The 16,487-nt window shown below is 59.0% G+C and overlaps 1 protein-coding gene across 1 annotated transcript; it reads right to left on the bottom strand.

Annotated features, from left to right (window-relative positions):
- Nucleotides 1-572: 572 nt before the first annotated feature.
- On the bottom strand, nt 573-16,439 carry TADA2B (transcriptional adaptor 2B). Its single transcript, XM_019453776.2, has 2 exons — nt 15,980-16,439; nt 573-3,031 (listed from the first exon to the last, which is right to left on the bottom strand). The coding sequence occupies exons 1-2, from the start codon at nt 16,247-16,249 to the stop codon at nt 2,039-2,041; spliced, it is 1,263 nt and encodes a 420-aa protein (XP_019309321.1). The 5' UTR covers nt 16,250-16,439; the 3' UTR covers nt 573-2,038.
- Nucleotides 16,440-16,487: the final 48 nt, after the last annotated feature.

Genomic DNA, 16,487 nt, shown 5'->3' with positions numbered 1-16,487 from the left:
TTTGATAGCCCTTGGCCTAGGCCACACATTGACAGGGATCTTTTGCTTCTTAAGCTTAAGTCTGGCAACCTCACCAAACCAAGAACCGGATGTAGAACATCCGATGAATGCCAACAGCAGAGTAGCTAACAGCTTGCATCCCAGGCACTTGGAAGACTCAAAAAAAACCTGCTCGAAGGGCCCCAGCCCTACAGTTTCCAAATCTCCAGGGCTGGGTGGGACCCGAGGCTCCGCAATTCCAGCAGCTCCCCAGGACAGATGCTGCTGGGCCAGGAGCTTCAGGTGAGAATCACTGGCTAAGACTCCCGTCGACACGAAGCACCGTCTCCATCACTGCTCCGTGGTAGACGGCACTGCCCTCTGCCAACCATAGTTACCCTGCGGGCGGGAGTGGGGGGGGGGGGGACGATGCAGAGGTGGCCTCGTGGGGGGGAGGGGACGATGCAGAGGTGGCCTCGTGAGTAGTACTGCTGCTCACTGGTTTTCTCCCTTCTGTCCAGAGAAGTCCTGGGCTTAGCTAACAGCGCTCTCTGCCAGCATGGGATGTACTTTACAACTAAAGCCACATACAGTATATTTGAAATGCTTTATTTAATGCTGAAAAATTTACCCTGGGGGACAGGAGGGTGTAAAAAGAAAGGAAAAGGCACCGTAATTAAGTCCTTGGAAATGATGAGGGTCTTTTTTTCTCTTGTCTTTCAAATAACTTCACTTTAATGTTAACTTCAAGCCCAAACATTCTGGAAGGTCGAGTCTCTTGGTAGCTATGGGGGCAGGAGAGGCAGGATGAGCTCCAGGAAGAATGGGGTGCTGGGGTCTGCGGTCACTCTGACTCTAAAGCAGGGTCTTAAGACATGAGAACCAACCCTGAGCAGCAGGAAGACAAATGACTCAAGTTCCAGAAGGAAGGTACCGTGTACATCCATGAATGAGGGCCCTGGGCAAAAGGCGAGGCGAGCGGTCCAAGACGGGGACCCAGAGGAGCAAGGCAGGGCCTCGCCCTCCAGACTCCCTCCTCCGCCAGACCCTGCTGTGTGAGCAGCCCAGTCCAGCCGGCCGGTCTGCAGAACGCCGGCCACCACTCAAAGATGCTTAAGCCAAGCTAGCACAGTCAAGGTCAGTTTCAGCGGAAAAAGGTAACTGCGACCGCGATGAGAATCCTGGAGAAAGTGTACTCCAGAACTCAGAGGCGTAAACCTTCTAAAACGAGTTCTTCCGAGTAAGACGCGTCGCAAGCATTAGAGCAGCAAGCGGCAGCCCCGAGCTGGCTCAATCCCGGCACCCACGCTAACCCTCCCGCACCCAAGCTCCCCCCCGGCCCCTTCCGCACACAATGGAGCCTGCCCAGGGCTCCTGTGCCTGCCCCAAGTGAGCGGAAACGGGCAAGGGGCGGTTTCCCGACTTGGGAACTACAAGCTGGAACCCCACGCTGCCGACAGTCAAGGAGAAGCTCATCTGGACCCTGTTCAACCCCAGAGTCTTCCTCTAAAGCTTAGGCGGAAACTTCCCGTGCTTCTCCGGCCTCACTTCCCACCTGCCCCACCCTGGCCCCCACCTAAAGTGCCGTGTGCTGGGGCTGTGCTGGGGTGTCCGCGTGGGTGGCCATACCCCCCCCCACCTCCAAGGGAGCCCCCAGCACCAGCCACAGGTCATGTCACAGGGTAAAGCTGGCAGCTGGCGGGCGGGCGGAAAGTCGCTCCTCTTACCCACAGCACGAGTTGCGTACCAAAGGGAAGACGCAAAAGGAAGTTACCCAATCTCATAACCCCAGACTGAACATAGAGGCCAATCGTCACCTTAAGGTATCACCTTAGGACTACGTTAAAATAGACCTGTATCGGCGTCCCCCGTGACCCGACGTAAAATCGTTACTATTGCTTCTTTCAGAGGGCCACGAAAAGAATTTATAGCCTAAAAGAAAGGAACTCAATTTGCTTAAAAAAGAGCAACAACGGGTGGGGGGAAAGCGCTTCCTTCCCCCACCCTCACCCCCGGCCCTCCTGGCTCCCGGAGCCGCGCCCCGACTCTCCACGCTGCTTCAGGAGGCGTCCCTGGAGATCCAGCCACTCTCCGTGAGGAAATTTAAAATCCGTTTCTTCAGCACTTTGTCCAAATAGCTGGGCAGGCGACTTTTGGAGGGAATCCCCTGTCGCTTCTGCAGGTGGTCTTTGATGATGATGGTCTTCACGGTCACGTAGCGCGCGGGGCTCAGGTTCAGGGAGCTGCAGAGCACCTTCTCGCGGTCGGACAGGAGCTCGAAGCCGGGCAGGTTCTCGATGGCCGCAAACTCGCCGTCCTTGCCGTCCTCCCTGCCCCGCCGGGCACCCGCCGCGCTCTTGTTCTCCTTCCGCTTCTCACGCTTGTGCCGCGCCGCCTCGTACTCGGCCGACTCTTCCATCTTCGTGATGCCGTTGCGCCGGTAGCGCTGCAGCTCGCGGATCTTGGCCCGCAGCATCTTCTCCTTGTGCATGTTCTCGAACAGGTCGTCGAACTCCTTGCACGACATGAACTGGTAGAGCGGCCGCAGCTTCAGCCGCAGCTCCTTCTCCTCCTTGGTGATCTTGCGCTTGGCCGGCCGCTCCTTGTCCTTCTTGTCCTTGCCCAGGAAGGCGGGCACCAGGTTGTAGTCGCGGGCGATGTTCTTGCGCCGCTGCCTCTCCCTGAGCTTGCGCACGTACATGTCCACGTGCGCGCGCTTCAGCTCGATCTCCACGTCCTCGTCGTCGTAGTTGACCGAGAGCCCGCTGATGAGCGTCTCGGCGTCCTGGTCGTACTCGATCTCGTAGTCGTCGCGCAGCGGCATGTAGCCCAGCTGCTGCTGCTCGGCCACCGAGATGTCTAGAGGAGGCAAGGGGGTGGTGAGGCTGGGAGAGAGGGGCCCTCCGCTGGGGCACGTGTGGTCGGTCACCCGGTTGGGGATGGTGTCGGGGATGCAGGCTTTCCCCAGGTTTCCGTGGATGTACATGCTTACGTAATGCTCCATCACCTCCTGGGGGGTGCGGGAAGCTCCAACGTGAGCGGCCATATCTTCCTACAACGACAGAGGTCACAAGTTATTCCCAAAGTCGGAGTGTCGGGCTCGGGGCTTGCACGGTTCGCTGAGCATTTTCACAAAGGTGTGCCTGGACCGCTTCCTGTCCACGCCTCCCCCACCCCCAGAGGGCATTCGATGGCTCCTTCTTGTAAGCTGGGCCCATGGCAGGGACGTGGGCACTAGAAGGAGCCGTCAGGGACCATACGGGCAGGGATGACCCGGGGCAGGCACAGCTTGCCGGGGCTCACCGCTGGAGTCGGCTGCACGCTGACACCGGAACCCCCATCTCAGGTCCAGACTTTGCTCTCCTGGGTCCTTGCAAAGGACCAGCAGAGCCCACTGCAAACCCTGCACTCTCGGGGGCAGCAGACTGTCCCCCCTCTGTGAGCGGAACAGGACACGGATGGGCAGTGGCCACAGAGCTCCTGAGGTGCCCTGCCTCTTCCCAGTGCGACCAGAGCTGCCCGCCCAGGGCTCCCGGCCACAGGAGGGACCCTGTTCCACGGCACTGCCCGCCTCCAGGGCCCCCGGGGGGTAGGGAGGTGGCAGCCTGTCCCTTTCCTAGGTGGCGGTGCAGAGGACCGGGTAAATGCCTTTCAAAGGGCTGGGGACCATCACTGATGACGGCGTCCACAGGCGGGTAGTTAAAATCCGCCCGGTGCTGCGAGCACTCACTCCCACAGAAGGTGACCCGTGAACACAGGGTTATTAACGAGAGGAAATTATACAGCTCCCCCAATCTTTTCCTTCTGCCAAGAGGCCTCTTCCTTAGTCAACCGCTAAAGCCACTTCACAAAGTAGCTGCCCGAAATGCGCACTCATTCACCGGCAGCCACTTGGCCCCCGCCTCCAGCCCCCACTCACCCTGCACTCTGCTCTCTCGGCTCTGGCGGCCGCCAGGGCCCCACACCAGCTGCTCTGCGCCCCAGTGACACTCACCCCTGCAAGACTGGGGTGGTCTCTGCACCCCCAAAGGCCAAACTGGAATCCAAGAAAGCAGCCCACCCACTGGGGCTGACTGGTGACAAATGGGGCGCTGTGGGAGGGCCGCGCTCCCACCCCACGTCCGGCCCGCACCTCAGGCACACGGGGCACTCTTCCCACTGGGTACCAAGTGCCCAGTGCAGGGCTCCACGGCCCGGGGACAGGGGCGATGCTGGGGCCTAATGGCAGAGGCCTCTTGCCAAGAAAGGGAAAATTAAAGCAAAACCAGATTCTGGTCTTAAGAAGATGGACTGTGGACATGATTAACTTCTCTAAAACATTATCATTTGCATCAGATCTGTTCATTATATTTCCCAGGAAGCATCTGGCTCCCCCCCCCCCCAAAAAAAAACCCCGAAAAACAAACCAAGTCACAATCATCCCCAGCATCTGCTGCCCCCGTGTGACCCATGCTGGTCACTTCCCATCTCTGGGCCTCGGGTTCTTACCAGTAAGGGAGATAGGGGTCAGCCCCTCGCCCCCACAAGTGCTGCGGGCACCGTGGACAGAGCAGGGGCAGAGGCTTCCGGTGCAGGAGCCGGCTCTGCAAGAGTGAGGGGGTGGCCAGCACAGGCCGGTGGGTGTCCTTCTACCCTGGCGAGCCGCGCCGGAAGAACACCGTCCCCGACAGCATCCCTTTCGGGAAGATCCGGAGGGCGGAAATGCCCACGTGTGCCCAGCCTGAGCCCCCAGTGGCCTGGCCGGGCAGCCCGCGGCATGGCCAAGCCTCGCCCGTCGGCTCCTCCACCCCTCACCTCAGTGGCCGCGGCCCCTACCAATTCAGAGTCGGGCGTCCGGGGAGCCTCCTGGGGGAGGGACTGGGACTGGGGTGCCCCTTCACCGGAGGCTCGGAGGGGCCGGGCTGCAAATCCGGGCTCGCGCGGTTACGAAGTCGGGCCCAGGCCTCGGCTCCCTCCCTGGCCGGGAGAGGAGACCTGTAGAGACAGCGGCTGCGAGCGTGCAGAAGCCGAGCCGCCCTCCCAGAGAACGTCTGCTCACCCCGAACCTCGGCAATCTGCCTTTCAAAAACCACTGGATGCTCAGAGCACCACATCCAGGATGAAATTTAAATCCGGAAAAACAGAAGGGTTCTGAGGAGTCACATCGAATCGTATCTGACCAAACCAAGGTATTTTTATTTATTTGTTTAGAGGTTCTTCCGATCACCTTTGACACTCTGGGAACGAGAGCAGAGAACAGAAACCGCAGGGAAGCCTCGGAGCACCGGGTCGGAGCAGGGACACACGGGACCGCCCTCGCCCAGCAACGGTCCCCTCACACACGCAAGGCAAGTGCAAACGCATCACGGGAGCGTGTGTACACGCCGCTACTTTTGTGCAAAAGAGCTGGAAGACAAGATGCTATTTGCTGGGGCTACATCAGGACACGACAGGACACTCGGCCACCCGGGGCAGCAGGGCTGAGCTGGGAAGGAGCCACTCCACATACACCTGTTTACAGCTGAACTGTTTTCAGCTGTATGAACACATTGTCCGATTTTAAATCGTGAGGAGCAATCCCCCGATGGGAGGAAGTGTCAGAAGAGGGACTCTGTCCCACTCTGCGCATGGCTGTGGGCCCAGGACCTGGCACCACAGCACAGCAGCCAAACCCGAAGTACAGCTGAACAAAATACCAGCCAGCACTCCCCGGACGTGTCACAGTCACAAGAGACAGAGGAAGAACCATCCGGACTGGAGGAGACACGGCAGCGAGACATCACCGGGGGCTCCCGGGTGGGCCCCTGGCCGGTCCACGGTGAGAGAACGGTTCTGCCATCGATGCAAACGTCCTGCTTTCTGGAACTACACCGTACTCATGCAAGATGCTAACGTTTTGGGAGGTTTATGGGACGGATGTATATGGGAACTTTGTGTACTATTTTTTCACTTCTCTGAATGAATCTAAAATAAAAGTTATTAATTTAAAACATAAAGTTAAGGGGCACCTGGGTGGCTTGGTTAACGAAGCATCTAACTCTTGAGTTCGGCTCGGGTCATGATCTCACGGTTCACGGGACCGAGCTCCGAGTCGGGCTCTGTGCTGACAGTATAGGGTCTCCTTGGGATCCTCTCTCCCTCTCTGCCCCTCCCCCGCTGCACATGCGCTCTCTCTCAAAATAAATAACATTTTTTTTTAAAGTAAAGTTAAATTCTGCCTCCTAATTCCCTGTTAAAGAATGCTAAGATTTACATCCAAATGTTAAAAAAGAAAACAGTACTTAAGAGAGGACTCTACCGTTACGTGAACAGCGCCCCCCCCGCCCCCCCCCCCCCCCCCCCAGCCACGGACAGATGCAGTGTTGCTCTGCATTCACAGGCAGGTGACAACAGCAACGTCACGCTCTACAAACATGCACCCTCCTAGGGACACATGGATGCAGGCTGACCAGTGACCGCGGCTCGGAACACGAGGTGTCTCCTGCTTCACGCCCACAGCCTGGGCTCCCCACCTGGCCAGGCAGGTCGGCCAGCTGTGCCGACGCTCCGGACGCGCGGCCCCTCTTCGCGTAACAGAGGGGGATTCGGACTCTCACATGGACCCAGGTTATGAGTATTTACGAAGCCACAAATTAGAGGGGCCAGCGTCTTGTCACCAGGGGCCCAGGACCCCCCTGACTGATCAACCTCATCCGTTGCCCAATGACAGCTAACAGACCTGCCGGGAATGATGCTGGCCATCAGCTGCCACTGGAAGAGAATCGCCCCCGGGGGCCGCTACCTTAGTTTAACGATCACTGACGAAGGCCCGGGAAAACACACAAAACCTGAATTTTCAAAGACTTTGAAATAGAGAGTAAGATGACAACGGAACAGTCTAAACGAGAGTGAAGACACAGCTTTGGCTCTAACAAGAACCCACAGAGGACAGACAGGTTCCGTGGAGCTGAATTACAGTACGGAATGTATTTTAAAAGAGGGTTAAACACGGCAAGAGACACAGCACCCCACCTTATCCTGGCATCCTGCCCGCCACCCCCTCAATGTTTAATCTTCACGTGTCAGCAGTCACGCAAGACCTGCCTCCCTCTCGTGAGGGACAAAGTGTCCTGTCACCTCTCTACAGCGCCACAGGTGACAGCAGCAGAGCGGTGCCAGGGCAGTTCTTTCCCTCACGTGTTCAAGACCCAAGTTTCTGCTTAATATAGACGACGGACAGATGGACAGGCAGACACGCAGCTGGATGGGCAGGCAGAAGCAACAAAGTGGGTTTGGGGGAAAAGATCTGGACAGGCAAGTTCAACTCAAGTACAACTCAATGAAACCACACAAATGTACCCTGCAGCTGGTGTTCCCCAACACAAGGAGCGTGTGGGTCGGCACCCCACTGTCTATAGTAACACAATCCCAGTTTTGTTTCTTTATGTTAACTAAAAACAAGGACGCCGCTTTTGGAAAAAGATAAGGAGAGACAGGTCCGCTACTTCCTTAAAGTCCTTTGAAAAATCAAGGAAAACACGCCTCCAGGACACTGACCGGGGCTCTAAAGTCTACTCTCCAAGGTCACTGGACTCCCACTAGGACGCCTCCCCTCCAGGACAGGAAGTAAGCACCCCAGTGAGTCACGACTCCACTGGGTTCTCTGGGCGGTCTGGTCTCCTTCCGGCCCTTTCATGGCTCACTGGAGCTAGCCTCCAGCACCTGAGCAGGGACAGGAAGGAGAGAACAGTCCAGAGAAATCGTGGGCGAGGTGTGTGGGCCGGCTCCCGCCAGCGGAGCCGCTCGGGGTCTCTCTCCTCTGTTCTGTGGCCTGCACACGCCTGCAGCCGCCCAAACGCTTCCTCAGCTAGGCCTGTCTGCCAGGCACACCCTCCAGACAAAAGCGGACCCAGCGGGGTCACTCCTGCCTGACAAACCTTTAGAGGCTCCTATCAGCCTCCTATCAGCGAGTCCACTGCCTCTCAGACTGCGCCGGCCCGTGATCAAGGGGAAAAGTTTTAAAAATGTTTTTAATGTTTATTTATTTATTTTTGAGAGAGAGACAGAGCACGAGCAGGGGAGGAGCAGAGAGAGAGGGAGACACAGAATCAGAAGCGGGCTCCAAGCTGTCAGCACAGAGCCCGACGCGGAGCTCGAACTCACAAACCGTGAGATCATGACCTGAGCCGAAGTCGGACGCTCAACCGACTGAACCACCCAGGCGCCCCCCGCTTTTATTTTTTTTAATTTTTTTTTAATGTTTATTTATTTATTTTTGAGAGAGAGACAGAGCACGAGCAGGGGAGCAGCAGAGAGAGAGGGAGACAGAATCCGGAACAGGCTCCAAGCTCCGAGCTGCCAGCACAGAGCCCGAAGGGGAAAATTTTAAAACACAGGGACAAGGGGTACTTGGGTGGCTCAGTCAGTTAAGTGGTTTTGGTTCAGGTCGTGACCTCACAGTCGTGAGATGGAGCCCCATGTGGGGCTCTGTGCTGGGCATGAGCCTGCTTGGGATTCTCTCTCTCCCTCTCTCTCTCTGCCCCTCCCCCACTTGTGTCCTCTCTCTCAAAATAATAAACTTTAAAATAAATAAAATTAGTAAAATTAAAGGGGTGCCTGGGTGGCTCAGTGGGTTAAGCGTCTGACTTCGGCTCAGGTCACGATCTCGCTGGTTCATGGGTTCAAGCCCCGCGTCGGGTTCTGCGCAGACAGCTCGGAGCCTGGAGCCCGCTTCGGATTCTGCGTCTCCCTCTCTCTCTGCCCCTCCCCCACTCACACTCTGTCTCTTAAAAATAAACATTAAAAAAATATTTTTAGGTACTAAAATTAAATAAAACACAGAGATGATGTAAGGGTCTCCCATAAAGCTAAACGTTTCCACTTAAAGGACGGCCCTTCTTTGCCAGATTACGTTGTTCTTATTGGGCAGTACTAATGCCCAATTAGTCCTTTTCCTTTTTTAAATGGACCTTTTTCCTTTTTTAAATATCCTCACCCGGCAAACTTGAAGTTAGCAACTCAGCCTTCGGAACTTTTTTTTTTTCCAACGTCACGAGTCCACCAAGTCCGGGGGTCTGGGCAGCACGAATCTGTCAGGTCGGCCGGAAGACACACGTGCTCCCAAAGGGCCTTTCAGCTCCGCGCTCGCCCCAGTCAGACCCCACACGCCACAGGTGCCCTGGAAGCCCCGCTGGGAAAGCCCTTTCTGGGTGCCGCCAGGCTTGGCTTCCAGGACTGGCTCCACCCGCACTGAGCGCCTGGACAAATGACTTAAGCTCCCAGTGCCTCCGTCTCCTCATCTGAATTAGGGAAGCACCACCACCACCTGCGTCGTGCTGCTGGGGGGAGCAGGTGACGCACGGCCCTGGCCGGGGGCGGGCTGCTGTCGCTCATGCAGCTCGTTCTCGCCCCACACCCAGGTCCCCTCCTCCAGGGAGCCTGCGGTAACCCCCCGAGCTAGGTGCGGGTTCTGGCTGGGCCGCTCGTGGATTGTGATCCTCACCCTCCCGACTTCTGCTTCCTCATCTGTCGTCCCTCCTCTCACAGGGTTTTGTTAGGATAAAGTAAACCATCGTCCCAACGGACAGGTGTGTGCGTCTGCACGGTCACCTGGACGCATCCCCCGTCAGCCCCACTGCGCAGACGAGCAGCTCAAACCTCGGCTGCAGCTCCCCCCGGAGCTTCCGGAGCCGGCAGTCTCGCTCCAGAGCACACGTCCCTGTCGCCACTGTCATCCGGGGCATCTGGCGGGGCAGTGACACGGTGCGCACCGCCGGGAGAGCTGTGCCGTCAAATGCCTCCCGATCCTTTAAAAAGGCAGAGCGGGGCCAGACCGCGGGGCTTCCACGCTCCCAGAACAACACCGTCTCCAGCTCAGCGCCCCCCCCCCCCCGCAATGTCTGGGGTACGTGCACTCTTCGTGTACAGGCCGGCTCTGCTACCTGTAGCTTCCCAGAGCACCTCCCCGGGCAGGAGCCCTGCTACCCCCCGGCCCTCAGGGCACACCCCTCCGCAATACCCCTCCTCAACCAGCAGCACCTGCCCTGGAGGCACCAGGCAGACGCCCCGGCTGGCTTGCCTCCCCAAGTGCTCGGGAGCCAGACTCAGAGGCGGAGCTTCCTTCTTCTTCAAGGCAAGAAGCTTCAAAGAGACAGAAGCGGCCAGAAGGCCCAGCACACAAACCCACGGGTCCCTGGACCGCCCTGCAAGCGGAGGCCCCAGGAGCAGCTGGGGACAGCAGAAGGGAGCAGAGGCCTGCACAGGGCCAGTGAAGAACAGAGAGCTGAGGGATGTCTGTGTCCTAACGGGCAAGGAGGGACCGCTCTGGCTCCGGCCCCGAGGAAAAGGGGGGACGAGACCCAGAGCCCCGTGGCCGGCGTCCCGCTCTCCTGCCTGGCAGCTCGCTCAGCCAAGTCTGCGAGCCCAGCACAGCGGGACACGCTCCCTCCCGAGCTGTGGGATGTGCGCCCGCCGGGCCCAGTGTCGCCTGACCGGTCACCGGCCTAACCACCCGGGCCTCGTCTCCCGGCTGCATCCCGCCCGGTCTGGCCTCCGGTCACCCGCAGAGGTTAGAGAAGAGCCACCCGCCTCTCAGGGGCTGGGAGGACGGGGCACCCGCTGCTCGGCCACCAAGCCCGGGCCGTCCCCGTGCAGCCCCCGCCTCCCCCGCAGACACACTGGTGGTCGGTGCCACCTCCCACATCAGAGGCCGACGACCAACGCCGGCTTGTCGTCGGTCCTTACAGGTCACCAGCTGTTCCGGGGACCCCATTTCCCTTGGCCCCTGAATCCGCTTACGTGGGAGCGTCCTGCAATCCTCAGTTCCTCTCTAAATTCAGAGAACTCACACAGCTGTGACTGGCCCTCGAGGGGACGAGAGCCTTTCGGGTCGAATACACCTGTGACAGCCTCACCAAGTGTGTCACAGCACGACGGGGCCTCAAAACAGGAAACAGGTGACCCAGTCATTCCACCGCGAGGCGTTTACCCGAAAGAAGGGCAGGTGCGGACTCCCACTCGTGCGCAACCCGTGCCCACCGCGGCCAACTCCCAACAGCACAGGTGGGAGCAGCCCGGGCATCCGCGCCGGACGGACGGTCGGATGGACAGTGGGACGGACGGACGCACAGCAGAATGTTACTCGGCCTTAAACAGGAAGGACTTTGTGACACGCTACGTGAATGAACCTTGAGGGTGTTAAGCTAAGTGAAAGAAACGAGTCACAAAAAGCCAAATGGTGGGGAATTCCTCTTATGTGAGGTCCCAAGAGGAGCCAAATTCCCAGATGGAAGGCAGGAGGTGGGCGCCCGGGGCTGGGGGCGGGGCAAGCAGGGCGCCGTTGTGTAAACAGGTACAGTTTCTGTCTGGGACGGTGAGAAAGTTCTGGAGGTGGTTGGTGGGGATGGCTGTCCGACAGTGTGAACGTAACTAATGTCACTGAATCGGACACTTAAAAATGGCTAAAACAGAGGCGCCTGGTGGCTCAGTTAAGTGTCCGACTTCGGCTCAGGTCATGATCTCGCGGTTCGTGAGTTCGAGCCCCGCGTCGGGCTCCGTGCTGACAGCTCAGAGCCTGGAGCCTGCTTCGGATTCTGTGTCTCCCTCTGTCTCTCTTTCCCTCCCCCACTCGCACTCTGTCTCTCTCCGTTCTCAAAAATGAATACATGTTAAAAAAAAATTTTTTTTTAATGGCTAAAACAGAGGCGCCTGGTGGGCTCCGTCAGTACAGCATGTGACTCCGGATCCCGGGGTCGTGAGCACAAGCCCCACACTGGGCGTAGAGCTTACTTTAAAAAAATGGTTGGGGTGCCTGGGTGGCTCAGTCGGTTAAGCGTCCGACTTCGGTTCAGGTCATGATCTCGCGGTCCGTGGGTTCGAGCCCCGCGTCGGGCTCTGTGCTGACAAGCTCAGAGCCTGGAGCCTGTTTCGGATTCTGTGTCTCCCTCCTTCTCTGACCCTCCCCTGTTCATGCTCTCTCTCTCTGTCTCAAAAATAAATAAATGTTAAAAAAATTTTTTAAAAAAATGGTTAAAATGATAAATGTTATTTGTGTTTTACCACAATAAAAAAAAAGGGGGTCTTACTCTCTCTACATCAAAGGTTCTTAAGGGTAGGGTCCCCGAACCAGCCCCAGCACCACCAGCATCGCCCACGAAGTTGTTAGAAATGTGAATTCTCACACCAGACCGCAAGACCCCAGACCTATGACTCTAAACCCAGAACCAAGGCAGGAGGGGGCAAGGTTTGTGTTTTAACACGCGTCCCCCCACCCCCACCCCTGCCCAGCGTGTTCTGAGTCACACTGCAGTTTGAAAACCACTGCCCTGCATAAATCTCTTACTTCTGGCTGGCTTCTCCAGCTGGGCTCTTCCCTCCCCCTCCCTCTCCTTGATGGCAATTAAGAACCCCACTGTCAGGATGCTCCTGGGACGGGCCTACCCGTTCTAACCAACACGCAGAAGGGCCTTCTGCCTTGGTGAGAAGGTGAACGTTCCCACGGTTCCCAAACATGGCTGCGTGGACCGCATCCGAACTCCATGGGGGTCTTTCTATAAGTACGTATTTCCAGACCCTTACGGATGCCAATTCAGGAGGTCTGGGGCAGCGGGGGGGGGAGGGGGGGGGGCCCTGGGAATCTGGGACTCCTCAGGGAACTCTGCATGCACTCAGGAAACCAGAGACAGATGGTTCTGGGCATGGAGTCAGGGGACCTGGGTCAAATTCCGGCTCTGCCACGTTCCTTCACCCACAGCGGTTTCCAGCAAGATCTGTATCTCTTAGCTCTGAACATGAGCAGCACCCACCACAAAACCGGCTGCTTCCAGGCTCTCGACACCCTTGTGATGTGACTCTGGCTCACTGTCCACCTGTCAACCCTTCCCTGGTGTCATATTCACAGGCATCTCCCCACCCTCCTCAAAGACACGGGCACACAGTGTCAGAGCGCAGCTACACAGTTGGTCCGCAAACCCCCCCGGGCTCACCGTGAGGTCCCTCAGCCACACCGTCCCTGAGTCTGCGCTTCAGCCCTCGGGCAAATGGGAGCAAACAGCGCCTGACTTCACCCCTCTCCCCCTCCTCCCCCCCCCCCCCCCCCCGCCAGGAATCCCACACAGAGCAATGCCATCTGGAGGTAACAGGTCACATGTGACATCTGAAAAATTAGAGCGAACAGGCTCACCTTCCTCTACACCACTGCCAGGGATCCGTGTGCCGCCTCTCTCCACACGGCACCCCAGCCGTGAACCCTGCACTCCCCTGGTCCCCTGGCCATCTCCCCGCTTCCCGTCCCGTACACTGACCTCCCACTGACCCAGGTCAAGACTCTGCCTCTCTGAAAAGCCCTTCCAGGCCGGCCACACCTTTAGCTGCACCGGTAAGCTCCCAGCCTCTGACCCACAGTACTTAATGCTCTTACGCGAGAGGTTAAGGCCCACCCTTCGGAATCAGCCAGGCCCGCACCCAAGCCCTGACTCTACGGGTGACAAAAGCCGAAGCATCCTGGACAAGTATTTTAAATTCTCCAAGTCGCTGTTCCTCGCCTGTGAACTCAAAACCCACTCCCGGAGCTGTTGTGAAAAGCACGTGACGGGGTACGCATGCCACGAGCCTCACTCCGAACGGGCACATGCTAAATACGGCACACGTGGGACACATCGCTTATGTGCACGTACCTGGACGTGTGCTCGGAAGGAAACCCCACGACGCACAACTGCAGAAGAGCCTCGGATGAAGCACAATGAAGTCTAGCGGGCAGAGCAGGTGGCCCGAGAGCGCACAGCTAGAGAGACCCGAGAGCCCGCAGTCTGGCAGCACTCCAGGCGTGGTCAGCAGGCAGAATCTGGCCTCCCCCTGAACCCACCGCGGGTTCGGCAGGGAGAAGCCCCCTCGGCACCCAGGCCCGAGCCCCTCCTCCTCCGGCTTTGTCTCTTCTAAGAGCTGAGACTGCTGGCTGCTTTGAGGAGGAATCCACAGTCCGACAAGCTCCCCAGGTGATTCCCGTGCACGTTCAAGAGTAGTGCTTTGGAGGGGGCCCCCTTCCAGCCCCACGCTCCCCCCAAAATACTACAGACAGTTTAGTCCTCATGTGTTCCCCACGGTGCTGCACGGAAGGCAGCGTGGACCAGGGAGCAGGGCAGCTGGGAGTGCAGACTCTGACGTGTAGCTATTCAGTTCAAAACGTGCTGCCCAGGGCTGCCGGGAAGATTTCACGGGAACCAAACTGCTCAGCACACTGCCTGGCACTCAGCAAAGCGCTGGGGCCACCTGAGCTATTTTTGGCAACGACTGCAGAGAGAAGTGCGGTGAGAACGGAGAGGGAAGCCTCTGCGAGGCTCTGATGTAGAAGCAGAAAGGCCAGTGACGAGCCGTGATCGGGAGGAAGAGCACCCTAAGCAGAAGAGGGAAAAAGTGATCAAAGGGGTAGCAGCTGAGGTCTCGGGAGGCCATGAGATTTACTCTAGGTAGACCGGGAAGCCACCGAACGTCGATGCGTTGGGACATGTCCGCAAAGATCACTCTGATCATGGTGCACAGAATGGGCTGGAGGGCACAAGACTGAAGCAGGAAGACCAGCTAAGGAGGCCCCAGAGGTGGTCAAGGCAAGAGACAAACACCAGCCTGGACTAAGGTTGTGGGCAGTGGTTAGGTTCTGGAAATACGCTGGAGATACAGCTGCTGCCCCACTGGGCCTGGAAGAAGGACCCGCGGACAGAGGGCTCTGAGTCTGCGGTCTGCGAAACTCAGTGAGGTGGGGGCAGGTCTGGGTCACGTAGGGTCAAGATGTCAGAGCGATGAGCAGGGAGGACGTCCGGTAACGGCTCACCATCGAAGGCTGGAACTTAGGGAAGAGGCCCTGGCTCAAACGACTGAGGGCCGCTTGAAGCCAGAGACGAGGCCTTTCTTTCCTGCAGAGTCCTTCAGCACTGCGCAGTGCGCTCAGAGCAGACGCTCAATGCACATCAACGCATTTCAAGACAAAATGAGGCTTTCAGAGGATGGCCATCGCCACGCTGGCGCTCAGGTGAGGATTCGCGGAGCGGTGCGTGTCTGGGGAGTTGAGAGAAGAGGAAGGATTCCCAGGCTGCAGAATGGGTATTAGTCCCCGGAGGCTGGCTCACTTCATGGAAAGGAAAGCAGGCCAGGTTTGGGAACGAGGGGACAAGTGTGGAAAAGTCTTCCACAGGGAGCCCAGGAGGAGGGGAGTATTGCCAGAGAAGCAGCAGCAAGATGAAATACCGGTTGGGGGAAGGAAGGAGGGCCTCGTGTGGAAGGGTCTGGAAAGATTAAGGAGCTGGGGTCGTGGCTCCTCTCCCTACTTCTCATCGCGCCTGCAGGTGGACACGGATGAAAGCTGCCCGGCCCCAAGGGGGGAGCTCCTCAGAGACTGTCCAGAGAAGAGCAGCCCCTCTCCCCCCACCCCCCAGGGGCCTAGCACACCACCCCCGCTGGCCTCCACGAGCCCCGATCTCGCCTTGGCCTCTCAGCTGGGCCTCCACACCCCACTCCCGGCCCAAGCTCCTTTGTTCGGAACTCACCCAGCACTCCTCCTAGGGTGTCCCGGGCCTGGTGGGGACCCGGGAGCCACGAGTCCCTGCGGGGGGACACAGGGCACACGCCCCGACAACCGCACAAAGCCAGCGGGGCCGTGTACAAAGCAAGTGCACGGACGCCTGAGAAGGCGGAGGGCGGGAGTGAAGCCTGTCTGGCCTCCACCACCACCACCACCACCACCACCACCACCACCGTCCCCCGGGGCAGAACCGAGTCCTTCGCCAGTCCGCGCCCCTCCTGCTCTGTCAAGTCCGCCGACCCGTCCCCGTCCGGCAACTCGACTCGGGTCAGGCGCGGGTCTTGCCCACAGTGTCTGGCTTCGGCCAACACCTATGGAAGTACTCCTGAGGTCAGGAAAGCCACGGTCCGAACCCCCACCTTGCTACTTCCTGGCTGTGTGCCCTTGGGCGGGTTGCTGCACCTCTCTGCGCCCGCCTCCCCGCCGGCGCGGGCACGGAGCGAGCAGGTGCGCGTCGTGCCGGCCGCTCACCCAGTTTCCGAAGCCGAACTGCTCGATGGCATCCAGCAGCAGCTGCTCCTCGCGGCTGGTCCAGCCGCCCTCGGCCTCGGGCCCCCACAGCGTGAAGCGCCCGCCGTCCACCAGCTGATAGCCGTGGTAGCGGCGGTGGTGGCCGATCTCGGCGCCGGCAGAGAAGCACTCGGGGCACAGCTCGATGTCCTGGCACTCGGTGCAGCGGAAGCGCAGCGGGCTCACCTCGGCCAGGCAGTACACGCAGTACTTCTTACCGAGCTCCGCCATCTTCCCCCGCCCGCCGCCCGCCGCCGTCAGCGCGCCGCCGCCCGCGCCCGCCGCCGCGCTCGAGCAACCGCCGCCCGCGCCCGCCGCCACCGCGCCGCCCCGCCCAGGCGCCGCCGGAGCCGGCCAGCCGGGCCGCGTCCCGCCTCAGCACGCAGGCGCCCTCGCGCCCGGCCCGGCCGCCGCCGCCGCCGCCTCCGCCGCCGCCGCCGGCTGCACCGCGCAGGCGCCCCGCGCGCGC

This window comes from Panthera pardus, unplaced genomic scaffold (genome assembly GCF_024362965.1).
Source record: "Panthera pardus isolate Hobbes unplaced genomic scaffold, ASM2436296v1 HiC_scaffold_13, whole genome shotgun sequence".
In the NCBI taxonomy this organism is placed as follows: Eukaryota; Metazoa; Chordata; class Mammalia; order Carnivora; family Felidae; genus Panthera; species Panthera pardus.
This window is presented reverse-complemented; position numbering and strand designations above follow the sequence as displayed.

Excerpts from the sequence above, each read along its gene's own strand:
- TADA2B (XM_019453776.2), bottom strand. The coding sequence starts at position 16,249 with ATGGCGGAGCTCGGTAAGAAGTACTGCGTGTACTGCCTGGCCGAGGTG. Across the intron at positions 3,032-15,979 it reads AGTTCGGCTTCGGAAACTGG|GAAGATATGGCCGCTCACGT; the intron begins GTGAGCGGCCGG and ends CTGTCGTTGTAG.